Below are 27,877 nucleotides of genomic sequence, written 5' to 3'. Positions count from 1 at the left end.
ACTTTTTTTAGAATTGCGAGATTACAATCTAACAATTGTCTTTATTAGAATTGCGAGATTACAATCTAACAAGTATGTCTTTATTAGAATTGCGAGATTACAATCTAACAAGTATGTCTTTATTAGAATTGCGAGATTACAATCTAACAAGTATGTCTTTATTAGAATTGCGAGATTACAATCTAACAATTTTACTTTTTTTAGAATTGCGAGATTACAATCTAACAATTGTCTTTATTAGAATTGCGAGATTACAATCTAACAAGTATGTCTTTATTAGAATTGCGAGATTACAATCTAACAATTCTGTCTTTATTAGAATTGCGAGATTACAATCTAACAATTTTACTTTTTTTAGAATTGCGAGATTACAATCTTACAATTGTCTTTATTAGAATTGCGAGATTACAATCTCACAATTCTATTGTCTATTAGAATTGCAAGATTATATCTCACGATTATGACTTTTTTAGAATTGCATGTTTATATCTCACAATTATGACTCTTTTTCTAGAATTGTGAATAGTAAACTTGCAGTTGCGAGCTTGTATCTCACAAGTAAGATTTTTCTTTCCTCAAAATTCTGAGTTTACATCTTGCATTTGATTTTTTTTCTCGCATTTTAAAAACCTAACCTGACCAAATGCACATGCTGAGAAAAAAAAGTAAGAATTGTAAGATCCAATTTGAAATATAAATTTGCAATTCAAAAAAATAAAAAGTACAGTTTGTGAGATATAATGTCACAGTGTCATATGAAAAAAATTCCGAATAGTGAGGAAAAAAAAAATGCAGTTAACATTTTTGTAATTTTATTCAGTGGTGGAAATAAGCTTCCATAAAAAAAATAGCTTGGCTGAGTAATAATAGAGCTCAAAGACTAGCTTTGGTCCTCACTTTGTACTCACTTAGGAAATTGTTTGGGGTGGATGCCTCCATTACATATTAGAAACGTCCAGCAGAGGCTGTTATATGTGTGTAAAGTACCGAATGGCTTGTGGTCCAGTTCAGCAGGACGGCATTAGAAACAGCTCACACTGAACTCAGCTTCACCAAACCCCGCACAGAGTCTTCATGGAGCGAGTCTTGGCTGGCGGGGTTAAAGAGCTGCGCCGGGTGAACATGGTGACCCAGGTGGGTAGCACAGGGCAGGGCTGTCGGCGGTGAGGGCGTCTCCTCCGGACTGATGAAATGTTGATGGTGTAGGTGATGGTGACAGTGGATCTCAGAGTCTCGCAGGGCCATCAGCTCTCCTCCACAGCTGAGGCCTGGGATAGAAGAGGGCAGCGAGGCCTGGGAGGGGCCCAGAGTGGAGCACGGCCCACCCAGAGAGGTCTTGGCCTGAAGGGGTGCGCCTCCGCCCAGAATGATGGGCTGACTGTGGAGCAGCGGGTTGGTGGCAGCCTGCAAAACGAATTTGGTGCTCTGAATGCACTGGTCTTGAGCACACTGGGAGGAAAGATGAAGGACAGAGAGAAAAGGGAAAGCCGAGAGGAAGTCAGACCAAACAAAGAATAAAATGTTTATAGAAAAACACGTCACAGGGCTCCAAACTGCTAATGACTGATGTGACTGATGTGGTCACCAGCATACGTTGCTGGTGTGGTTTTGTTCATGGTGATGTCTGAGTTATTTAAATAACTTCTACCAACTGACGGATGTCTTTGTGCAAAAATATCATACTGTTTGAATGGACATCTATATACAAATGGCAGCTAGATTTGGAAATTTTGTCACAAATGTGTCGTTTATTTGTTGTTTTGGAGCCCTGGGTCAGATAAGACCAGTCTCTGGTGGTTAGAAGGACAAAACGATTATTATTAGAAGATTAAAAAGTTTAGAGAAAGTAAGGAAAGACAGAGAAAGGAGTTAGAAGTTAATCATATCCGGGTGAATATCACCAAACCTGGGAAGAACGTGTTGAGGACATATTTCACTTCTAAATAAAAAATAAATAGAAATAAGAAGAAATACAAAAAGATCATTTTCTTAATGGAAAAAGCCTTTTTTTGGACTATTAAGATGAAGGGAAAAAATATATATTGTAATTTAAGAACAACACATATTTGCTGAGTAAATGTATAACTTTTATTAATATAAAATTACAAATTAATATAATTATATCAATTAATTCTTATGAAACTATGAAACACAAACAAACACAGGTCCATAAAACAGACATCATTTTTATTCTTGATATTCTTTATGTATGTATTTGTTCATTTGTTTAAGGTGAAATGTGACCTGGGCTCTTTAGTGTTAGATTCACCCATCTAATCTGATTCATAGAAATATTACTTGTCTCAAAGATTTACACTATAAAAATTCATTTTGAAACCTAATTAATAGCTTACATAATGCAATCGTCTCTTAAAAGCATCTGGATCCCTTAAGGGATTGAATAATTGGCATCAGAATCAGCGGCTGATGTGTTTGGCTTTAGCTGATGAAACTGAATCCAGACTCATGAGAGCTGATGGGTTCACACAGTCCTCATCGTCGATGTATGTCTGACGGATGAGAGAATTACACCACTGATCACGTCTGTGCCAGAAACACAGGTCATCTACATCAATTAGTGCATTTTGCCAACATGTCATGACAATTTGAGTGAAAATGTTTGCGCTGAAAACGTTAGAAATTAGAAAAAAGTGTTCGAAAACCATTAGAAATTCAAATTCAAACCATTCAAAATGTGGGGGGCAGTAATTTTTTATTTATTTTTATTAATTTTTTTTTTTTCAGCAAGGATGCATTAAATTGATCAAAAGCAAAAAAATGATAATGCAAATAAATGCTGATCATTTGAACTTTCGGTGTGCCAAAGAATCCTGGGTTCACAGTTTACACAAAAAATAAATAAAGAAATACAAACATCAAATAATATAAACACTATATAAACAAAATAAAAATTAAAAAAAAATAACTAAATAACCAGCACAACTGTTTTCAACATTAATAAGAAGAAATAATCTTAAGCATTAAATTAGCATAACAGAATAATTTCTGAAGGATAATTTGAAACTGGAATAGGTTTCTGGAGTAATGGCTGCTGAAAATTTGTAAAGTTTTAAATTAGATTTCAAAATATATTAAAATAGAAAAATTTCTAAAAATCAAAATATTACAGCTTTAATGTATTTTTGCTCAAATAAATGCAGCCTTGGGGTATGGAACCCTGTTTCTGTCACTAAATAATAAATTAAACAAAGTAATTGTGACTTTTTATCTCACAAATTCTGACTTTTTTTCCCTCTAAATTGTGTAATATACACACGCAGTTGCAAGTTATAAAGTCAGAATCGAAAGATATAACAGTCACAATTCTTAATTTTTTTCTTTTTTCTTTATAACTCGCAATTGTGATAAAAAAGTCAGAATTGTGTGATAAAAAGTCGCAATTACCTTATATTATTTTTTATTAAGTGGCGGAAATGGGCTTCCATATTGGGAAGAATAAGAGACTTTCAAAAACAAACAAACAAACAAACAAAAATCGGTAAGACTTTAAAATAAGGTTCATTAGTTAACATAAGTTAACTACATTAGTTAACATCAACTAAGAATGAACAATACTTTATTAATTTATTAATCTTAGTTAAAGTTAATTTCAACATTTACTAATGCATTATTAAAAAAAAAAGTTGTTACTATGCATTTTGAACTAACATGAGTTTACAAGCATTGTCATTGTTCATTTTAGTTAATACATTAACTAGCATTAACTAATGGAAACTTACTGCAAAAAATCTTACCGACCCCCAAACATTTGAATGATAGTGTACTTTTTTAATTAGTTGAAAAATGAATATGTACTGTTTGTCAACAACCGCACTCAGTCTAGGAATTGTGTGCAAAACTTTGAACTCCAGATTTTCACTGTTTTCTGGACTCCACTATATGTATCAAATCACTGTTCACAGCTTTGCTGAAACCTCGAAGTGGTTTGAACATAAATGGCATAACAGACCGGACACACAGTCATACAGAGGTCAGAGGTCGGGCGTCTTACCATGTGACTCTGGACTTGATTGGAGGGACAGGCACCGGTGCCGTTTGTCTGGGCCACAGGCTGCGGGGTGTCTGGTTGGACAAAACCTCTTCTGTCAATCAAGCTGCAAAGAGAAAGGAAGTGGATAATAGATTCTGACTGTGAGTCAGGGAACGTGGGTGAGGGAGGAGGAGAGAAGAGGATCTGAGCATGTGTGTGTGTGTGTGAGTCCTCCTCCAACTCAACATGCCCACACAAAGAGCAGATGGCAGCCAGTGATGCTGTGCCCACTTCTGTTTTGTGTTCCCGGCTCCATGAGAAACTCATTAATGGTGCGCAGAGCTCTTGTGTGGGTGTGTAAGCAGGTTTTGACGTCAGCCATCCTCCTCACGCACCATCTGAAGCAATTCAGGAACATTCCTCTGTTATCGGAGATAATCCCGGAGTGAGAATGCTAATTGGTTTTTGCCTCGTATATTTAAACGAATGAGTGAGAAACCTGCTGAGGTCACCAATCTTTTCACGAGATCAGCATGGATCCCTTGGCCGATAACGTGCCTGGATAATGATTTTCTGAGAATGCTGATCAATATCTTATTTGAAATAGACTTTTTCTGCGGACTGCTATTACGTTCTCTGACAGAGATATGAATGACGTAAAGGACAGAGCTTTGTTAAAGGAATTTTAGCTGTAGCTTAAGAATACTTTTCTCGATGCATATAATAACTCACTAGAACCAACAATAGCAGAAGTGATTTGCTTAATTTAAGTAATAAAGTTTAACATATTATATATTTCTGCTAGAGACAAGAAAGGCACAGTTCACCAAAAAAATTAAAAACTTTCATTATTTACTCACCCTCATGTCGATCATAATCCCGTAAGATTTTAATTCATCTTTCTATGAAACCTAAGAGATTTCTCTCCATTGAAAATATATTCCCACTAAAAACATACATTTCTGTCTGATTAGCCAATGATTACTTTCATGCCACAGTCGATAACTAATATTTGGCCGATGTTAAAATTATATAAATATTATTACATTTTAAATCTAAGCCTAAACCTAAAATTAAATAAAATTAATTTAGACATCACAACACTTGATAAAGGTGTGACCATTTATGAACTTAATATATTTAATATAAAATGTGACATATTGCCCATCCTAAAATAAATTACTTGTGCGGTGTTATTTATTTCCAAGATTTTATTTGGGCATCACACATGCTACGTAATTAGGTAACAGAAATATAACACTCTTTTTAAAAAAAAGTGTCTTTTTTTTAAGGTAGTCAGCAATCTACAGTATATACAGTATAATAAAACGAGCAGTAGTTTCTGCGTTCACCTGGGTGGCAGCGGTCCACACAGTGCAGCGCAGCAGTTGGTGATCAGGTTTCCGTAGCTGTAAGGGTTGTAGTTGCCTTTGCCTCGTTTGGATGACCATGAACCCTTGATCTGAAACAGTGAGGTGACCGTTAAGAGCTACAGTAGCTGAGAGGGACAAGCTGCCAACATCAGATGCTCAGAGACGACAGGCCACCTTAATAAACCCAGCGATGAACCAGGGTGAAGATGGAAAAGAGTTTTAGCTTGATCATATTTCTCTTCCTGTTAGGCGTTATGATGAGAAATACCTCCAAACACATTGATCTTTTGAAGTGCTCATTAACTGTGTTCCTGTAACGCTTCTTTATTGGAGACTTTCTGACTTTCCAAGTGTCTCTTTTGATCTTGGTTCACAAATGTAAAAAATGTAGGAACATTTGGATGCAGGGTCCAAATTTAACCTGCAGTCGGGTGATGGTCTTTCTTTTCTTAATGGGCGTGAACATATATTTTTGTTCACAAATCTGTTTATTGCTTGCATATCTATGATAAACATATCTCACACAAAGTACTATATTGGTCAAAAGTGGCTAAATTGTATTTCAAATAAATGCTGTTCTTGTGAATTAATAATACTTCAAAACTAATTATCCTGACAATTTCCAATAGAACGACCATTTTAAACTGAGAACAATAAATGCAGCCTTGGTAAACATACTTCAATAAATTTTAGCAACCCCACACTTTTGTACAGTAGTGTGCAAGATGTAGTTCTGTAGTTTATAACACTTTAGTTTAGGGACCAATTGTCACTGTTAACTAGTTGCATTATACTAGCATATTGGCGGTTTACTAAAAATTACAAAGCACATATTAATGCCTTATTCTAGATCCCTTAATCCTACCCCATATACCTAAACTTAACAACTACCTTACTGACTATTAATGAGCAGCAAATTAGAAGTTTATTGAAGCAAAATATATACAGTGGGGCTCGAAAGTTTGGGCACCCCTTGCAGAATCTGTGAAAATATGAGTAATTTTCAAAAAATAAGAGAGATCATACTAAATGCATGTTATATTTTATTTAGTACTGTCCTGAGTAAGATATTGTGCATAAAAGATATTAACATTTAGTCCAACTTTTGCTAGTTCAACTAGTGAAAACTTTTGAACCCAATGAAGATGGCCAAATTTGTCTTATTTTGTTGAAATATAATTGTTTTCCATTTAGTTCTGCCCTTCGTAAGCAACAGAAGATACTTGTATGTTTCCCGGTACACAAATTAAGTACAATTTACCTTGATCTTCAAATTCCAAAAGTTTTCACCCCCCAGCTCTTAATGCATCTTGTTTCCTTCTGGAGCATCAGTGAATGTTTGAATCTTTTTAAATAGTTGTGTTTGAGTCCCTCAAATGTCCTCAGTGTGATAAGGTGCATCTCAAAATCATAAAGTCACTGCTGGAAAGGGTTCAAATATGCAAAGATGCTGGAAAACTGAACAATCTGCAGGACCTTAAAGATTTTTCTGAAGAACGCTGCTCAGTTTAACTGTTCAGAACAAACAAGGGACTCATGCACAACCATCACAAAACATAAAGACAGCCGAGGATCATCAGGTAACAGAACACAGTACTAAGAACCAAGGGTTCCCAAACTTTTGAGTGGGGTTATTTTAATAATTTCAGCATTTTTTTTTTGTCTTGTGGAATAAATGTTAAAATATTTTATTTATAATATCTTACTCAGGACAGTACTAAATAAAAAATAACATGCATTTAGTATGATCTCTCTTATTTTTTGAAAATTACTCATATTTTCACAGATTCTGCAAGGGGTGCCAAAACTTTCGATCCCCACTGTAGTTAATAATGAGAATTGGTCCTTTAAATAAAGTTAGATCTAAAACCATCCATTCTACACAACTCCACACCTAAATAAAGAAACATGTTCTTCTCATGTTCTCTGAAAGCATGCGATGTGAACTGCTTGCATCACTTACACTGCGCCAAAGATAAGTGACCTGCAGATTGAAGGGTGTTAATTCTGGACCCTGTCTGTAGGATCATGATGATTAACGTAACATACAGTCCTGGGTGTGTTGTTATAAAACACTGACTATTATCACAGCAGCATCCTGATTAGTTCATGAATATTGAGATAAAGCATTACAAGTGAAAGAGAGGTACTCACGTCTTCATTGGTGGTCTGATTGGAGCTGATCAGGTAGGTATGGAAGCCTGACAGTCCCACGATGGACCAGATGGAGAAAAAGCACACCACCACTTCCAGAACAGTACAACCGTCAAGGCAAATAGAAATCTATACATGAATTACTTCATCCACTTATTATAAAAGCTGACTGGCAGCTTCAGCAAATGGATCAGGCACACTAGAAATACTGGGTCTGTACAGCGTCATTCCACCGCTGCAATACAGACACCTGAATCACATCTTTAAAATGCTGAAAGGGTGCTTGACTACACCGCACTTCTGGATATGTGCCCGGTGGAGCTCTTTTCTTTGTCATTTGATGAATCACTGCTGCCATGTTCAATAGCAAATGCACACAAAACCTTTTATAGACAAAATCCCATTAAGTTTTCTACAAGCAAAAATAAACAGTACTGATTTTTTTCAATAAGGTGCATCTATGAAGAGCTTAATTTACACTGCCGTTCAAAAGCTTGCGGTCAATACGATTAACGTTTTTGAAAGAAGTCTCTTATGCTCACAGTACGGTAATTAATAATACAGTAAAAATTGTAAATTTATTTATTTTAAAGAAGTATCTTATGCTCAACAATGCTGGATTTATTTGATCAGTTATATTGTGAATTACTACAAATTAAAACATTGTTTAAATGTTTTTTCTATGATGGCAAAACTGAATTTTCAGCATCATTTCTCCAGTCTTCAAAAGTCATTTCAATGGTCATTTGGTGCTTAAGAAACATTTCTTCAATGAAGGACCAGTGTATAAATGAAACGCATTTATTAAATCCAACACACAGGGTAAATCCACACTTAGAAGGGAAGGAAGACACACATACACAACTGGTAGACCCGAAAAAGGAGGAACGCACAGACTGGTGCTAAATACATGTATTAACAAGGCAATTGGAGGAAGAAAGGTGAACAGAACGACCAATTAAGAGACAATGAGGACGGAACAGGAACGACCAAATAAGGGCACATGAGGGAGAAACTGGGTCGCGGGGAGCACATTGGGAGCAAAACGCAAAGACAGTCCAATCCTGACATTTCACCCCCCTCCCGGAAGGCACCATAGAACCAACAGAGGGAGTGATGAGTGGGAACTAAGAGGAGGCTCAGGAAGAGGACAGACACCCGGGAGGTGATAGAGTCCAGGGTGGATCTGATGAATGCTGGAGCATGGGCTCGAGCTTGCGCTCTGTGCAGCGGGGAGATGGTCGACTGGGCTCTAGTTCTGGCTGTGCTCTGGATCAGAGATAGATGCTCTACAGAACAGGCTTCTTTGGAGGAGCCCAGGCAGAGACGGATAGCCGATGAGCCAGGGCGACATGGAGGAGTGGAGCCAGTGGACTGATGGGCCAATGGCGTCGAGGAGTGAGCTAGGAGCCAAGGCGGAGTCTTGGTCCCAAATGCTGGAGGCGGAGACCGGGGATTCTGCAGCAACTGTGACAATGGAGGAAGGCAGACCTGCGGAGCTTGCACCATATTGATGGTGGACTAAAGGAGAGCAGAGGGGCTGCCAGATGACAGCGGTGAAGGAGGCAGGAGAGGGACCAGGAGCCCTCTCTGGGCTGAATGTGGAAGCCCTCTCTTCTTTGGAGTTGCACAGTCCCAGATCCGTAGTTTGCTCATCCTCACCCACAGTGCAGGGGGCAGAGCTCCTCTCTGTGCTCTCACTGTCCGCGGCTTTCCCCCGTCTGAGAGGCTCTGGCTCCCTGGCGATCCTCAGCTCTATCATACTCCTTGGCAAAGGCCCGTCAGGCTCTGGCTCTCTGTCAGCGGTGGGCTCGAGCTTGCGCTCTGTGCAGCGGGGAGATGGTCGACTGGGCTCTAGTTCTGGCTGTGCTCTGGATCAGAGATAGATGCTCTACAGAACACAGATAATGGCTTCCCTCCAGCTCAGACAAGAGGTGTCTGGGAGGTCGACGGAATGATAGTAATTTGCCCCGATCCAAGATATTGAGTTCAGCGCAGTGTTGTAGAACGCATTTAAAATGGTGAGCTGGCTGAACGCAACCACATACTCCAATACGGCAAGGTCTTTGCGGGCAAGGGAGGTGAACTTTGCAGTGTGGGAATCCATGGGGAAGGAAACAAAAAACACTGAATAGAAAATGGAAAACAAACGGAGGGGAAAAGAAGCCGAATGAACTTTCTCAGTCAGGTCTTCTGTCACGTTATGCTGCCGGAAGGAACGAAGGAGCCGTGGATAAACTAAACTGTCTTTTATAAAAATCCAACACACAGGGTAAATCCACACTTAGAAGGGAAGGAAGACACACGTACACAACTGGTAGACCCGACAAAGAAGGAACGCACAGACTGGAACTAAATACATGTATTAACAAGGCAATTGGAGGAAGAAAGGTGAAAAGAATGACAAAGAGGACAGGAACAGGAATAATTAAGGGACAAAGAACAGGAACGACCAAATAAGGGCACATGAGGGAGAAACTTGGTCACAGGGAGCACATGGGGAGCAAAATACAACAAAGACTGTCCAATCCTGACAGTGTCTCTTAATTTTTGTGGCAACTGTGATCAGATGGTCGTTTTTTATTTTTCAGAATTTTTGATGAATATAAAGATCAAAAGAACCTCCATTAATTTAAAAACAGAAATATTTTGTAGCATTAAATTATATAACTTATATAATATATATAATTACTGTGAGTTTTGATCAACTTCATTTTAACAACAACAAGAAAAAACAACTTATTGACCACAAACTTTTGAACAGTATTGCTTTATATGACACAACAGCACTTGTTTTAAAAAATAAATGAATATTGAATTGATTAGCAAAATATATATTCTTAAAGAATACAATTTCATGTTTATGCTTAAAACAAGAAAAAAAGTGTATATTTGTATAAATATATTTTCTGAATTATATTGAATATGTTAATGTTATGTAATACTGCCTCACAATTAAAGTAGGCTTGTTTAAAGGGTATTAAGATATATTCTAAATTACTAAAAACAATTAGCAGTTTGTACCCGGCAAAGCTGGCTTTTGCTGGCACTAGCATGTATTGACTTGTTTAGTTATGTGATTAAGTCTATCATGAAGCAATAAATGATGCATGACAAGCTAATAATTGACCGTGAGAAGGATGCAGGTCTCACTAATGAACAAGACAACGAGACGTCCCTTTGCTAATACAAATCACTCTTCTGTATATTAGTGCAGTCAGACAGAAGATCTTTTCCTCACTGATTTCCTTCTCAAGCCAAACTCAGAAATGCAAAGGCTTGCCACAGACCGTATTTAACAACGTATTTCTTTGAATTGAAAAGAGAGGGGTACAGACGCATAGCAATGAAGATGTACAGAAAGTAAGTGTGGGCTGCTTTTCTGCATTTGTGTTCCCGAGGTGTGAAAACCAGAAATAGACTCCTATTGCGCCGCCTCTTCCCACACACACTTTAGTGAAAGGATATCTAGCAGGGCTGTCTTTGAGAGCACTGAGAAAGCCAGTCCTGTTGGATCCTGCAGGAAAAGAACTGGTTATGTAACAAAGGAAAGCGGTCACAGGGACATGAAACACAGGCAGCATATTGAGCAAAGAGTCCCTGGAATAAGAAATTAACCAGCTACTGTCTTACAGATCATCGAGTTCCTAGAAAATACTACAGTTTTAGGGAATACCAAGATGCCACATTAGCAGCTATCTTTAATAAAGAAAACGTACAAGCATACCAAATCTCCTTTTTTTTAAAATGTATTATGGAAATAATCTACTGTATGAAATAAACTGTATAAAGCACATGACAATTTTTCAGCATGCACCGTGATATTACAATGTGACACCATCACTGTCCCATGATGCACCAAACCCTAAGCGACTGTCCTGACACTCTCAATACATTCACCTTCTGGACTGCTTCAAAAGTCAGCCACTGTGTTTAATGCTAATGGATTCCAGAGGGCATCTGAGGAGAGGTTCGTGGGTAAATAAAGCCGCACTGAGTGTGCGCTGCCCAATAAACATCTTACAGGAGCCATTTGTCACTACACGACCCCAGAGCGCCCCTGGCCTCAGGGCCTGATTGATCAGTTCAGTGCAGTACAGCCTCTCTATCCCTTTGCCCAGGGAGGAAACTGCTTCGTCAGCGGCCTCGTGGTTTCCTCCTGCCAGTCATCAGCCCAGAGGAGGAGCTGATCGATGAGGGATCTAACCCATACATTACAGTGATGGGGGCATTTCGGAGCAAATACTCACCAGAAAGTTTCATAAGAGAAACGATTGGAGGTAAGAAACAGTGTTGGGGAAAGTTACTTGCATTACTTCGGGCTGATGGAAATTCATGTCTGTACAGTAGAGACAGGCAGCTCATATTTGAGATTGCATGAAGAATAGAAGATGTACTCTCTTCAGCAATAAGTTATGTTTATCTAAAATCATTTTTGCTGGTTAGTTTGGTTCAACTGGATTCCTCAAAGTTCAACAGTAAAGACATTGGTTAATAAAACAGACTTAAAGTGTTATTTAACATGTAATTATTGCAGCTTTGCATCATATTTTGAGTTGCATTTCACTGTTTTTATTCATTTTTAGGAATACTGTATCTTAACAACCACCTTACTAACTATTAATAAGCAGCAAATTAGAAATTTGAGTGAAAAGTCATAGTTAAGTGTTCCCTATTCTAAAGTGTTACCAAATCATCTACATGTGACTATAATGCATGAAGATATTAAGATATTATGAACACTAAAATCATGATTTAGTTGCTTTGAAACGAAGTGCATGAAAAGACCTATACAAATAAATTGGACTTGACCTCAGGAATTGCATCAGAAAGGAACTGTACAACTCTATTTCTATTCCAATCCTGAAAACCCCCGAACTAGCAAGCCCTGGTTTCGAGTTGTTTTGCTGAACACCGTTAAATAAGACAAGGTGCGATAAGATCGGTCATGTGTTTCGGGACTGAAAGGGGAAGTTATGTAAGAAAGTAGGCGGTCAGCGCTCTTACTCAGTATTACGTGCGTGATGACGAAGGCGAAGATGAAGATGGTGAGGAGGGAGAGTGAGAGGATGAACAGGTAGAAGAAGCGATAGTTCCTCCTCCCCACGCAGTTGCCCACCCACGGGCAGTGATGATCAAATCTCTCTGAGGACACACGCACAGCCAGGAAAATCATGTGTTAGCTCTTCTTTGCATGATGCTGGCTATTATATAAAGATATTTGCAGACACATACAGTATACACAGATGCTTACCCACGCAGTTGTCACACAGGCTGCAGTGTGAGGCCCGCGGCGGTCTGAAGATCTTGCAGGTGAAACAGTATTTTAGCTTGACTGTTTGACCATTAATGAGCACCTCTCTGGTTCGGGGGGGTGGTCTGTAGCCTGGGCCGCTCGGACCGTTGGCTGTATCTGTGAAACCAGAACAGACCGATTGCAGAAAATAAAAAAAGAGGAAATCTCTTCCACTTGTATGTCAGTACGATGTTGTTTACTACAAAAAAAAAAATCCTTCAGTTTGTAAAAACAAAGTGACATTTATATTAAAGCAATTATAATGGAAGAATACTGAGCTTCCGTTAAATAATATTTATGCATGTAGCAGACGCTTTTATCCAAAGCAACTTACATTGCATTCAGGCTAAAAAATTTCTCCTAACATGTGTTCCCTGGGATTCGAACCCCTAACCTTGCGCTTGCTAACTCAATGCTCTACCACTTGAGCTACAGGAACGCTAAAACTCACCATTAATATTGATAAATGAGTTAGGGTTAATGTAAAAATGTGTACTGCTTACGAGAGCCTGTGTACATGATGTTCTGTGGCTGTACTTTCAAAGCAGCAAGTATTTTAAAGTTTATCCATTGGTCATTTTGCCTATAGACATTCATTATAGATGCATTACTGTAAATTACTGTTTTTATGAAAAGAAGCACAGATCACATTTATTATCTGTGACAATCGGCACAGATACTGAACCTGGAAAAATTACAAAAACAAATATTATGAATTTTTTTTTTTTTTTTTTTTTTACATATTACACAAATCAGCCAATTAGAATTGGTCTCCATGATTGGTAATCCACAGTAACAGCAATGAAGTTCTTGTTTTGCGCACCAGCAAATCTGTAAATTAAACTATGGTGCCATGTGCCCTTTAAAACCATTTCCTAATTTGACTAGAAACACCAGTTGAGCATCACTCCAGTCTGGAGAGACTTCTTCGATCAGGCAGAAAGACTAAGATTATGGTGCTTTTATTATCGTTCTGGAGCTTCCCAGACATTCTTCAAAACGTCCCTCTTGTGTTCCGCAGAAAAAAGTCACATGGGTTTTAAGGGTGAGTGTAAATTATGACAGAATTTTACATTTTGAGTAAACTATTGCTTTAATGAGCTCACATCCTATGTGACCCTCACCATGCTATGCATCTTCTAAGCAGCACACAGCACCGCCGAGCCGCACAGGAGTGTTTACTTGTTACTGTATTATTCATACGAACAGAAGGGACACATAACTCCAAATCCCAAACTGACAAACCTGAGCTAAAGTGCACTTCCATGGCTCATTTCAATTTCTCACCACTGGAGTCCACTAAATTCTGTCTCAATGACAGACCGGCAACTCATTACAGCAGTGACCCTATTCAATTATAACCAGCAAATTCATACGCAAGCGAATTAAATCAGCCTGCGCTCTGTGGAAAATGTCCACTAATTTGTTGTGTTATGACATAAAATGGCTTGGCCTGCAGTGATTTCACCGTTAAATTCACTATGTAGTAAGAAATTGCTGTTAAATCTTCCAGTGCGGTCATACTGGCCCTTTAATAATACCCAAACCATCCTATGAACATCCGTTATCTCGTGACTGATGATTAAACTATCAGACTGAATAACATGAACAAATACTCGGAGAGACTGTGAATCTTTGCTAGGGATGAATATTTCAGCAGATTTTATATTACTCTGGTCTGACAGCAAACCTGAGAGAGATCGTGCATTATTCATGTCAAATGAGAAGAGAGACCAAATGTTCTCCGTCTCCTTTAGTTCTCTGTGGTGACCCGCACAGACCTGCAGCTGGAGCCGGAAAACTCAGCTCAATGTGAAAGAACAGAACGTGGAAAGACAGACAGGAAGTGCGATCATCTTGGCATTTCCTCCCACCTATCTGCCTCTCGATGTCGGCCGCTTCCTCTGGTGTGGCTCTGGGCAGGACGCCCGGGTCGCTGAAGCTCGCCCGGAGCAGCATTCCCATCACAAAGATGAACAGCACTCCTCCGATGGCCGGAATGGCAGGGGTCAGGTTTGATGCCAGGAACGGGCAGCTGGAAGAGAGGAAGTGGAAAAACTGGCTGTGAAGGTCATGATGTGCTGCTAGTAAAAACCACCAGCAGGAAATACATGAAGGAACCACGGCAAACATGATGACATGACCATGAAAAACCATGTCAAGACTGCTTATTAATGCTCCCGTCTTTTGGCTTTAGTGAAAAGCAAAAGCATTTACAGTCAATCTGGTATGTAATAAGATTATAACTGTGTTGTTATTACAATGTAATAAATACTTAAAGTTGTGATACACTTATGCAGTTTTTTAAAACAGCTGAGACTCATATTTGCTCAAATGTAATCTTGTCTTACAGAAAATTTTCTGAAAATTCACAAAGAAAATTGAAGCATAAATTATGAATTATGAATTTATAAGGCTGTTAGTCGATTCTGGATCTGATCCAAACGAAATCCAATGCAAACACCGTTATAAGCCGATACTGATAATCTAAAAAATGGCCAAATATGGGCTGATTCATTTTATAATCAGTTTAGCACTATTTAAAATCTTATTCTATTAAGCAAATGCATGCTTCAGCTAGAAATGTGTCCTCTGTACAATTATTTTAATAGTTGTGTGAGATGTTGTGGACAAGAACATCTGCTGGTTAAGTAATTACAAAAAAAAGTAGTGGGTAACAGGGTCAGAAATTGGGTGGGGCAAAATGCCACAAAAATGAATAAAAATACCCCCCATATTCAAGATAATGTCATTCATTAACCATGTGTAATTGCTATAGGGTTAAGTTTAAGGTTAGTTACTCGTAATGCATAATTTACTATTATTTCTATAGTAAGTACATGTAACAAGTAACAACAACCCATCTGTTATATAATAAACAACAGAAAATACATTAGGGGTGCACAATTAATCAAATTTCTAATCATGATTACAATTACGGATGCCACAATTACATAATCAGTCAAAGGCGCAATTACACAAAAAAAATAAAAATAAAAAAACATTTTTAACATTAATATGAGTTCCCCTAGCCTGTATATGGTCCCCAAGTTTCTGTGCATGTGTGTGTATTTTTTTCTACAAGTTATCTTAAGGGCTTTTTCCATTGTTTTAGTTTTAGTATAACATTAAAATACCATGCATATTTTTACTTTTTTTATTTAAAGAGGAAACCAAACCAATGTAGACATTTGAGACTTGATGCTATTCAGAAGCAATACATGTTTTTCAGGAAGAGTGTTTTCAGCTTGTTTATTTTCATAGAATTATATGGCATGAAGTTGCTTCAAACTATGTTATATAGCGTCTCAAAACATTATTCCATGTAAATTGTAATAATGGTAATTAATAATTGCAATTACAATTTCAAGGGAATAATCAACAATTGTGACTCATGCAGCCCATTTAAATTTATGCATTTGGCAGACACTTTTACCCAAAGGCTCATGAGCGATATTATCATGAGCTATATGATCTAAATCTAATGGTTTTTTTTGTTTTTTTTGTAGGCTTTAATGTACACTTAGAGGTTAATGAAATGTATCACCATCTGTTTGAAGCTTGAGCAAATGGTCTGTGGTACAAAAGGCCCAAAATCTGCCTGCCATAATATCTAATGGCATTCAGACTCCAAGACATAAACATTTAAAAATGGGCTGCACTGCAATCTGATGGCTGCTAAATTGGCTAAGCACAACTAGGCAGAGCGACTGAATTAGCCAGAATGGTCAGATGCTATCGTCTACAACATGTTAAAATAGCAATCCCCCGAGGGACTTTATAAGAAAGCTATAGTGTGTTTACCACTGCTTCTAAGGTCACTGTCAGCTCATTAGACTCCTTGTGAAGTGGTCTCCAAGGAACAGTTTTGAGGTTGTTAGGGCGGACTGAGAGGTTACAGGGTCACTACATCCTGACAGACAAGGACAAACATCTAAAGATTACAGAAACAGTGCTGCTGAATGTGGAGCTGTCAAGAAACTCAAAACTGATTCATCTAGTCAGTATAGACAAGAATCATGTTGCACAGAGTAAATACAGCTGGATAAAACTAAATCTGTGTCCATCTTCAGGCTGCAAAATCTGATTCTTTTAAAGAGGGTGATCCTTTTCTATACCCATTGTTTGTCATTCTATTGTTTGCGCTCTCTCTCTCTTATATATATATATATATATATATATATATGTTTTTTAACAGACAGTATTTGTGAAATTGATTACAACGTCAATTACTATTTACAATGGAACAAACCATTTCACTGCAGGGGATAAAGAAAAAAAAAAGACATTATTTCAGAAGTAAAACCATAAGACTGAAATATTATGCAGATATTGTTCAAAAGTTAGGACTTTTTTTATGTTTCTGAAAAGAAGTATTTTATGCTTACTAATTTATTTGCTAAAAATTCAGTCAAAGGAGTAATACTGTGACATATTATTGTAATATAAAATAACCCTTTTATATTTGAAAATGTAATGCATTCCTGGGATCAGAGCTACATTTCCAGCATCATTACTACAGTCTTTAATTTCACAGGATCCTTCAGAAATCATTCTGATACTGATTTGATGTCCAAGATTATTAAGGTTAAAAGCTGCTTAATATTTTGTGGAACCCATGACACTTTTTTTAAGGATTCTTTGATGAATAGAAAGCTAAAAGAACAGCATTTATTTGAACGATAAAATGTTCTAACATTATAAATGTCTTAAAAACTCTCACTTTTGATTAATTGAATGCATCGTTGCTGTATAAAAGTATTAATATCCTTTCAAAAAATAAAAATAACTGTAGTTCATGCTTGGTTTCATAGTAGGCTACTAGATAAAATTGCTTTCTAGTTATATATAACATTTTCCAATTAGTGACCATGCTAAGCTGGTAAACATGATCATTTTATGATGCAAAGATGCCAGAAAGAGACATGATGCAAGTATCTGCAAACTCCACCTTCTGTTTTTATTCCTGCCGTTGATCCACAAGCTGAATGCGTTCGATCTAACCGTTACTGTTTGCTTCAAATGATGTATGAGAAAACATTCTGGTCTGAACTACGCAACAAACCGACTGCCTTTCAGCAGCACGGCTAATGTGTTTCTGTTTGTGTTTAATGGATCACGAAACCTCTGTAATGACTTTATAATCACTTCCAACAGCGTGACAAGACTAACCCTACAGCCAAGAACACGCAACTGTGGGCCGGGTCCTCGTGCTGTTTCCAGGAGACACGGGCTGTTCCAAAAGCACACCGAGATCGGGAAAGGGAAACCGTCGCCATGGAAACAGGGCCGCACCACGTCTGTGTTTTGGAAGTTGTGGTGTGGAATGTATGGGGCTCGGTGATGGGGGATGGGACACTGGGAAACATCCTCGGGATCACACGGAGAGATTCTTTAACATACAGCCAAACATGCTTCGAGTAGTCCAGAGCATTTCGGCGGTGTACCACCTGATATGTGTTTTTAACTGTGACCCACCCCCCCCCCCCCCCCAAAAATACTCTCTTGTGTGGAGATCTTCGGAAATGTCAGGAATCCAAATGATATACGTCAGCAGCTTCAGACATTGAGTTAGTTAAACTTCACCTGACCTACAAACACAAGGGGTTCCTCACGGCTGTTACGTGGACTCAAGTCATTCAATTTCAGCAGATTTAGCTCTTGGCGAAGTCCTTCGGTGTTAGTGAGAGGGTTTAAATCACTGCACTGGCGCTTCAGGATCAAAGACCACATTCAGCTGCTGCTTAAATCCAGGTATAAATACAGCACAGAACGTGATCAAGAGTAATGGGGAACATACAAGACGAGGGACCAACACGGACCTGTCAAAGCTAGTCTCCGAGATCAAACTTGCATGTACTTTTATGAATGTGGGACTACACTTTTCTGGACCTTTTCATTAGTAATCGCGTCAAACTCAAACACAAAACAGAACTGTAGTTTACGGTGATGCTATCAATTTGTAATATTGGTATTGAATGATTCCTGTATTCACATATCATGGTATTAACCAATTACTCTTGAGGTCCTTTAAAGAATTGGTATTTTCTTATGGAACCCTCATAAAAGAACTCTTTCTTAGAACCCTTTGTCCAATGGAATCCATGCTCCAAGGATGTTTAAGGTTCTTTATGGAACCTCTGATGCCAATGAACCGTTTCTTTTTGCGAGTGTACATTAAAAACAAACCTGAAAAAGGTTTTGGTATGTCTGGGGTACAGAGGAGATACTTAGTTCTCCAATAGGTCAATGTAGGCTACTTACTCAAAGGCAAAGAAGAGGCCGCTGGTCACCAAAATGAGAACCACTGTGAGATAGAAGACCCCGGTCTGCTTTGCCATCATGATCCGTCCGTTGCAGTAAAACTTATTTCGGCCTGGAAAAACCTGCCATTTCCTTTTGATCTTCTTCTTTTTGGTGTGTGGCGTGTCCATGGTTGAGGAGTTGTGTGTGCAGATCTGATTGTACTGGCACTCTCGGATGGGCTCCTCGACCCCGAGATGCATGTTGCCTGTCATCTACCAGCCAGCAAGAAAAGACAACTTTAAAGCAACCCAAGGGAATCAGAATTCAAATGTCCTCAAGGAACACACGAGACGTTGCTGGATCTTGGAGAAACATCTCTGGTCTGATGAAGAAGCTTTACAACAACCCAGTCAAAGAAAAGCGAGGAACTGTAGCCAAGGAGCCATTTTCTTATCTCCATGTTTTACTGAAATCTTCAAATTGCATTGAAAATGCTAATAGTTGCGTGCGAAACGAGGGGAAAGGAATGAGATCCGCTGTTTGGTTTACATGTTTGTTTGGATAACTCCTCGATTGCAGATGTATCCTCTACACACCAGGACACAGTCGCATGTGGACATCATGGGCGTCTTAAAGCGTGCAACTCCGTTAACGCGGTTCAGAAGCGCTGCGTTGAAACCAAACCCACTCCAAACATCTGGAATATAACGTTAAAAACGTCCTTCCGACGTCCTCGTAAACCCGTTCACTAGAGGGTCTTTACAGCACGATCGGCGGCTGAAAATGTAGCTCTGACGCCGCACGCAGAGTATTACACGAGCGAACAGAGAGAGAGGAGATGTGTGATCATCTATACCGATGAAGATGATGATGAAGGAGAGGATCGCTGTGTGCAGGATGTGGATGGAGTAGATCACAGAGTGAACTGCATGAGCTCACAGCACACGATGACCCTCTCAACAGCGGCTCCGTCTCAAACCACAGCGAGCTCCCTATGTAGACAGCATTGATGGGTGTGCTCAAAACAGAACAAACTGAGCCGCCTGCACAGCTCTCTTAAAGCCTAGTCATCTATATAGAAAGCATTTCGGGTATGTGCCTCAAAACCACGTGAGCTACAAATCTAGGCAAGGTTTTGGGCTTCCTGTGCATCAGAACCCAGAATGTTCCAGCATCTCAAAAGACACCCTTTTTTGGAGACATGCATTTCAAAACATTCTCGACTAAATAGGTAAATAAGTCGACTAAATAGACAACAATAAGCACTTTTCTGTGCTTATGTTATAGCATCAATAAAAACACATATTAACTATCTAACAAAATACGTAACATATACAAATAACAATAATATCTAACAACATGAACATTCAAAACTCTCAATCTGTGATGATGATGATATCCTGGATGCTGTCTAGATAGTGTTCACTCCGCTTTAAAACACAGCCGGACTGATCGACGGAATCTCAGTCCTCCTCTTACTTACCGACACATGCCTAGTTCCATATCATTTCGCATTATTATGAGTTTAAAGACGTTTTATCATGACGAAAAACACAGTACACATAGAAACTGAACTGTACCATCCGCACAACTTTTTACTCTAACATTATTTGAATTTAATGGGGATTTTATTTTTGTAATCGAGTCTCAGTTATAGAGACAAGTTGGCAATTATGCGCGTTTATAACGACTTATCGTTTCCCAGTGAAACGCTGTCCATCAAATCCACTATTTCTTTCTGTGATATGAAAGGTTCCGCCTGCCGGTGTTTCCGGCGGACGTCTGTGTGAGTCGGACCCGCTCAAGATGTCAGTGGAGCAGGCGAGCGCGAGCGACACCGAGGACAAATCTAACCTGATTAAAGGTTTGATGTATTTCGATAGAATATGCGTTCATGGGTATGAATCTGTACGACTTTTATGAATTATTCGTCGACATCACTCCTTAGATTAACTGACCTTATTAATCTCACTTTAAAGCAGAAACATGGATCTAAATATTAAACGTCATATGGCGTATGACATTCACAATAAAGTCCACATTCGCTTCATTCTACAAAAGTGCATTATCAGCTTTTATTTCATAAATAAGTTATTAAAATGTTATATTATGGCATGAGTTAAATTTTAGGTAAAATGTCAGTGCTTGTTTTTTTTTTGCTCAACTGTTTAGTTAATTTGTTGATGTTATTAGTATCAAATACATTTACCACCAGATTTAACAGATGTCTTGTTTTTTCCCCATTCATTTCTCTTTAGTGATACAATGAATTCTATAAATCCCAATGCTTCATGGGAGTGGGCCTCGCTGAGCTCTTTTTATTTTTTCTGTCTTTGCAGGAAGTTAATCATTCAGCAATTAATTTTGGTTTTCTTAAAATAAATAATCAATCACATACCGATATCGATTAACATCCTCAAGCATCTTTATACAGTACATTATCACTAAAAAACAGTGTTTCTCCTCTCTGTTTGGGCTCTATGTGTTTGTGATGCTGTTACTTCATGTGGTCTGCATGAGTCTGGCTCCACACCTGCACGCTCTGCCAAAAAAAAAAAAGTGCTGCAGTCAGTGTTAATTAATGATGCTTCGAAGCATTTCACTTAATATTGCAATGAAGACAGTAAAGACTCTGCCACACCCCCCTAAAATGGCTTGTTCAAACACACCCCCACATCTCTACATCACTATGTGGAAATATTTGTGTAATGCCGCCCAAATGTTCACGCAAAGAAAGAAGGCGTGGCTTCAGTAAGTCAGGAGTCAGCTGTGTTATCCGTCCGTGGCTTGTGTACTGAAACACATACGAGCTTCATCACTCTGTTCCTCTTTCGTGCTTGAACTGATGGTAAAACTAAGGACATTGTTAACTGTCTCTTCATTTATTTTGAAAGATGAAGCTTGCAATTATGGAAAGAGGCGTTACATTTCCGACGAGTGCTTGCAGTGTTCGGCCAATCACAATGCGCTGGGTCAGCTGGCCAATCAGAGTAGGCTGCGCTTGTCAGAAGGAGGGACTTTTGTAGAAAAAGACACGTTTGAGAGAGGCGGGGCATAGAGGACCTACAATAATGTACAGTATTTGACAAATAATGTGTTTTTTGAACATTAAAGCATGTCAACATATTCTATTATTATTTTTAAAAAGCATCATTTAAATCGAGTTTCCACCAAAATGAGTATTGTATCTGGTCGGTATTGAAAAGTCCATTTTTAATTTGATGTAAAATGTGATATTCGCAGAGTTATTAGATCATGTTTTCTCCCTTTATTTTCCAAACCGTGACAAACTCAGTCTCCTCTTTTTTTTTTTTTTTACGCGATATATCTGCTCAACCAACGAGTAACAACCAATCACAGCGCACCATTCCCCCTATTCTAGACGTTAATGCCTGCACTTTGAATACAGCAGGCATCCTAGTGTTCCTCATCTACTTTGTACTTTATGATCAACAGATAAGAGCTGCATGATAAATCGCATGTGCATCTCATCAGTAAAGCCAGTTCTGATTAATAGTACGAGTAAATCTACATCACCTGCTTTCATATGTAAATAATTCAGATGCATTTAATACATAACTGTAATCGTGCACATTAGATGAATCTCATTCCATTATGAATGCGATATTGCGTAGCTTGTCAGTGCTTTTATTAAAGCCATTTATGTTTTTGTTAATACAGCACATGGCACTAGTCAACTAAATGAATGTAACATGGCAGAGATGAATGCACTTTTGGAAGTTGAATGTAAGCGAAATGTCATTTTAGATATTCTAATGTGATGTTGTTCATGTTCTTGTTCATGATTCAGTTTTATTTTATTGCTGTAATTAATTTATAGCGTTAACAAGATGACCTGTTGAATTCATTTTGGGAGCGGTGACTGATGAATGTATGTTTAATCCATTGCCTGGATATAAGATTAGTATTGACCAAGTTCAGAGGCCGTTGTGTGTGGATGTTATGTAATGCACTTTTGGAACCAAACTCTTCAATTGTAGTACATAATTCATTCTGTTGTTAATCCAGTGGCTTTAAACGTTTGTCAGTGATATATTAATGTCCAGACTGAAGCAGACAGTGTTGTAACGTCATCGACAGCATGTTCATACTTTGAACGTTTCTTTAAAATGTTGACCTCGGTGTGTTGTTTATTGTCCTTTTATTCAGGTGGTGTTTTCCTCACTTCTGTGGCCACAGCGGGTATGATCGCAGGGTTCGGTTCCACCCTTGCCATGGCCAAGAAGAAGAGTCCCGACTGGTTTAATAAGGTATCAAGATTTTAGTTAATGTAGTTAATTTATTAACTACCTTGATAAACAATGAACTACAGTTATAACAGTATTTATTAACATTTTTTAATGAAATTACAGTCGCTCATATTAATTCACAGTGCTTTAATGTTATATAGCATAACTTTTGATTTTAATAATGCATTACTAAATGTTGAAATTAACTAAGATTAATAAATGCTGAATCGTTCATGCTTAGGCCATCTTTTCTAATGTCGTAAACTAATGAACCATATCATAAACTATCTTAATTAAGAACAATAAAGAATTTTTTTATTTTTATCAACAAAAAATATTACACTTAACAGTATTCTAAAAAAAAAGTGACCGTCACAGTTAGGTGGAGTAAAAAAAATCCTATAATCATTATTATTATTATTATTATTATTATCAACTAGAATGTTCAAGTCAACAGTTAAATATATCTCGACATTGACTCGCAATTAATTAGAATAAAAATTCTGATTATTATTAACAGTAATGGTCAACTTGACATTGTTCTAAAAGTATCAATTAAAAGTGAAACTGTCATTATGAAGTGGCATTCAATAAAACATTTGAATTATTATTATCTGCTATAATAAGAATCTTATTTCAGAATGTGAGCAAAATATGAGATGTTTATCTGGTCTCAGTTCATATTGCAGGATAGTCATCGTCCTCTTAGAGAAATGAATCTCTTTCTTGATCTTGGAAGCTGTTTTCTGTTCTGGTATTGATTGAATCAGTAGAGCATGGCTGGCTCATGTCTGCTCACTTCACAGAGGTAGACACCTAAATGCTGACACCGAACTTATTTTGATCATAAACTCAGAGATGAACAGTGGCCTCTTTTGTTCTGATATTTTTAGGCCACATCAGTAAACACGCGTCTTGCCAGAAATGCTTTTTAAGTGGCTAAATCCAATTTGAGGTCAGTGACGCGGCAGATCATATGTCTCGCCCAGTTCCTTTAATGACAAATCACTTGACTAGGCTTGTTATGTTCTCTCAGGGCACAATCGCTTCGGCACAGTATCAACTTCAGTCCCAAAATGCACATGGATGATACCTCAAAATGTGTGGCTTGTTGAAGATTACTTTATAGTTTTCTTTCCCTAAGTGATCAGACTTGCAGACTTTGCCAGGCAGATAGAAAGCTCCCATAAGCTTTTGCAAATTCACTATATAGGCCTCCTATATAATTGCAATACACAATGTATAAATAATTAATTTAAATGATTATATCAGTATCTTTGGTGGTCATGTTTTCATTATTACGGTTTCTAGAGCATGTTCCTCGATGGCTGCTATGGTGTAAGCTCTAATAACAGCAAATCTAATACGTAGAGCATTAGATAAATCAGATCAAACCAGTTAATGTCATTAGCGGTGGCTGCATCTGTTTGAGACTTGTACACAAACTACTTAGTGGCTAAAGTCAACATGAAATCGAAACGGTCCCTGTTTACTTTCTTATTAAACTATGTTTCTGATCTTATTTTGTGCAATTCATAAATACATTACTTAAAAAAAAACTTTTAGTAGTTTGATTCTCTTTAAATTTGTTTTTATCTGGTATTTATTAATAATGTTTTTGTTTTTTTATCTGTTCTGAATACAGTTGCATTTAAATTATTTGTTGTAAAGCTTAATTTTTGTATTTGTATTTGTAAACCTGTATTTTACATCATTTCTGAATAATTTAATGCATACCTGTATATGACACTTGTACACCAACGCAACTGTATTTTTTCCCCTATGAGCAATGACTGAATGAATATTTTGGAGGAATAATATTATGATTGAAATCTGAGAACAAATGGCGTTCAATGAAGCTCAGTCCTTTAAATCAAGATTAAATCAAAATTGACCCCATTTACTTTTTAACACACTTGTGAATGCTGCTTTGGTTGTGAAAATATAATCGGTGTGTTACTGCAAAGAAAGAAAATCAGACCCACTTTATATTACTATGTGCTTACATTTTAATTAATAATTTAGTACAATGTACTTATTGTGTACATACATGTTTTTACATTGTACTTATATTTAAAAAAAACTACATGTAATTATATCTGTATTTATTTTCTGTAATTACATTTATAATTACACTGTTGACCCATACTTTACACCTTAACCCACCCCTAAACTTACCCATACCTCCAACCCTCTCCCTAACCTTACCCCTATCCCACCTCAGTAGCAGCAAAAGAGTTTTACAATACAATATGAACACAATAAGTACATTGTACTTATTTTTTTATGTAAGTTCATAGTAGTTAAGGCCACCTAATATAAAGTGGGACCAGAAAAACAAAATGTTTACGGAATCTTTTTCCAAAACAAAGCCGTGTTCTTCCTTTTATAATGACTTCCTGTTCGGATGTTGTTATGAATCAATTAATTCTCAATTTCCTTGATCTAATTAAAGCCTGAAAGATCAAATCAAGGTCCTTCCTTATGTTTTCCTGTTTCACTGTACAGTGGATCAGACTACAGAAGTAAAATGGGTTCTGAACGGTGTCTCACTCGACCCAGAGTAGTATTTAGTTATACATTTGTATCTTATATAAGTCTAAGCACACTGAATCAAATATTTTAGCACAATGTTTGCAGTAAATGACCGTTTCTCTCTCTTGATGTGCTCAGGGTGTGATAGGAACTGCTGCGGTGCCAGAAAGCGGTGCGTCATTGGCGTTGCGAGCGTTGGGATGGGGTTCCCTTTACGCCTGGTGTGGAGTTGGTCTCCTGAGCTTCACCGTTTGGAAGGCTCTAGACGTCCACAGCGTGCGTGCCTGCTTAAAGTGATGCTATTAGATGCCATGTGCCCACTTTCACCTACTTATAAATCATTTCTTTATTGCAGCTGAAGGAATTTCGTCAGAAAATGCAGTCCATTTTCCCCGCCGTGCCCAAAAATGAAGAGGATTCTGCTCCATTTGATTGGAATTCCATCTTTAAGTCAAAATGAGAAACAATTACAGTCTATTGTCAAGAAGGCACAGCCTAAACTGACTGCTTGGAAGTATTATTAATCAGATGGTCAGCCTGGTCAGGTGTGAGGCAACCAGTCGGTTCAATCAGCCCATTTTAGATCCAGTATCAAGTTTGAGGTCTGGAAGATGCCTCGATGAAGGCCTGGACAATTCAATGTGGCTCTTTGTCTCCATTTCTTGTGCCACAGGACTTGGACTCTTGAACTTGAGTCACAAGTGTGGAAATTTTATGTTTGTATGTACTGTATTATTGTGGCACATTTGTGTGGGCCTAGCAAATAATATTACTGCCCTTTGGCTGGTGGTGTTTATACATTAAATATCAAACTAAAGCAGCCACTGTGTCACAAAAGTGGCATCATGTGATGACAAGGTCTAATAAAAGCATCTTGTAATGCTCTGCGCAAGTTGTTTTAAAGCCATCTCTGAAAAGCAGTTAACTAAAAAAAAAAAAACAGAAGACTGCAGGGACAGAAGATAAGCTACAGAACGACCGGGGAACTCAGTTTTTTGCTTTTTAAATATTACAGTTTTGAGGATATACATGGTTAGGTTTTTTTTTTCTGGGCACTTTGACATGGAAAAAATGAACACAACACTGAAAAACAACGTTCACAGTGCTCAACCAAATTTCATGTACATTTACTTTTAACATGTGGAACATGTATAAAGACTTTATACTGAATAAACAATGTCATCAAATCATATGGAGCAAAAAGAGCTTACATAAAGAGTACATATTTTGTCATTTTGGGGTAACTTTCACATTGAATTACATTTATTCCATCAGTTAGCCTGTAATTTCCAAAATCTAAGGCCATTAGAGGGAGCCACTGCTATCTCTGTCACACATATAGGAAGGTCTTTGGGGGGCATTCACACAGGACAAATTATTGCACTAAAAACAGCTGGACGCAACGGAAAAGGTGCATTTATGCGTTCCCGTTTACAGTTGCTAATATACATGCTCCACTGAAGATGCTTTTTTAGCACCCAAATTCATCTGAATGGTCCATTGTTGTAAAACCGACAATTTTTCTGCTGTGCAGTGTTTCAAAATATGCATTTCAACTTCAACGGCGTCTTGAAAGACACCAGAAACAGCAAGGTGCATCACAACGACCAAAGATGTCTGTTGGGCATGTGCACATACGACCAACAGTTAAATGAAAATAGCAAAGATCAAATGCAAGAACCCGTCCTGTGTGAACAGCCCATTACATGTTTCAAGACTCTCCTCGCCTGAAAACAATGACTTTATATTCATTTGCAAAATGTCAATAGCATGTAGCATAAACTACTCACTTTGTATAATACCACATTTCCTGGAGGGGGGAAAAAAAGTGAAAAGGGGCCCATTTAATGTACAGTTCCTATATACAAATCGACCCGTGGATATAGAATAGAGAAAAGGGGTAACCGAAGCACTTGAGTTCGCCGTCAGAGAGAGGACCCTCTGTGACTGCACTAATATGGAAGCAAGTCAGTTTAGAACCAACACTCGCTTGACCCTCGGATACTGGTGTGGTGAAACAGTGCAACACTGG

General features: G+C 37.9%; 2 protein-coding genes across 5 annotated transcripts; one reads left to right on the top strand and one right to left on the bottom strand.

The window, feature by feature from the left end:
* Positions 1-431: 431 nt before the first annotated feature.
* LOC113063419 (probable palmitoyltransferase ZDHHC14) lies at positions 432-20,192 on the bottom strand. Of its 4 annotated transcripts, none has more exons than XM_026233792.1 (9): positions 19,079-20,192; positions 14,689-14,849; positions 12,773-12,931; positions 12,526-12,663; positions 10,987-11,035; positions 7,519-7,621; positions 5,344-5,453; positions 4,013-4,115; positions 432-1,449 (listed from the first exon to the last, which is right to left on the bottom strand). In XM_026233792.1, the coding sequence occupies exons 1-9, from the start codon at positions 19,330-19,332 to the stop codon at positions 1,033-1,035; spliced, it is 1,494 nt and encodes a 497-aa protein (XP_026089577.1). In that variant the 5' UTR covers positions 19,333-20,192; the 3' UTR covers positions 432-1,032. The 4 variants fall into 4 exon arrangements, with proteins under 4 accessions (XP_026089577.1, XP_026089578.1, XP_026089581.1 ...); XM_026233793.1 differs by having other exon boundaries at positions 432-1,404; positions 19,079-20,189; XM_026233796.1 differs by lacking the exon at positions 432-1,449 and adding an exon at positions 1,457-2,510 and having other exon boundaries at positions 19,079-20,186.
* Positions 20,193-20,771: 579 nt separating this feature from the next.
* tmem242 (transmembrane protein 242) lies at positions 20,772-27,050 on the top strand. Its single transcript, XM_026233800.1, has 4 exons — positions 20,772-20,924; positions 23,231-23,331; positions 25,984-26,121; positions 26,201-27,050. Exons 1-4 carry the CDS (start codon positions 20,867-20,869, stop codon positions 26,303-26,305), a joined length of 402 nt encoding a protein of 133 aa, XP_026089585.1. The 5' UTR covers positions 20,772-20,866; the 3' UTR covers positions 26,306-27,050.
* The last annotated feature ends 827 nt before the right edge of the window (positions 27,051-27,877 follow it).

The sequence above is a fragment of the Carassius auratus genome, chromosome 45 (genome assembly GCF_003368295.1).
Source record: "Carassius auratus strain Wakin chromosome 45, ASM336829v1, whole genome shotgun sequence".
Taxonomy (NCBI): Eukaryota; Metazoa; Chordata; class Actinopteri; order Cypriniformes; family Cyprinidae; genus Carassius; species Carassius auratus.
This window is presented reverse-complemented; position numbering and strand designations above follow the sequence as displayed.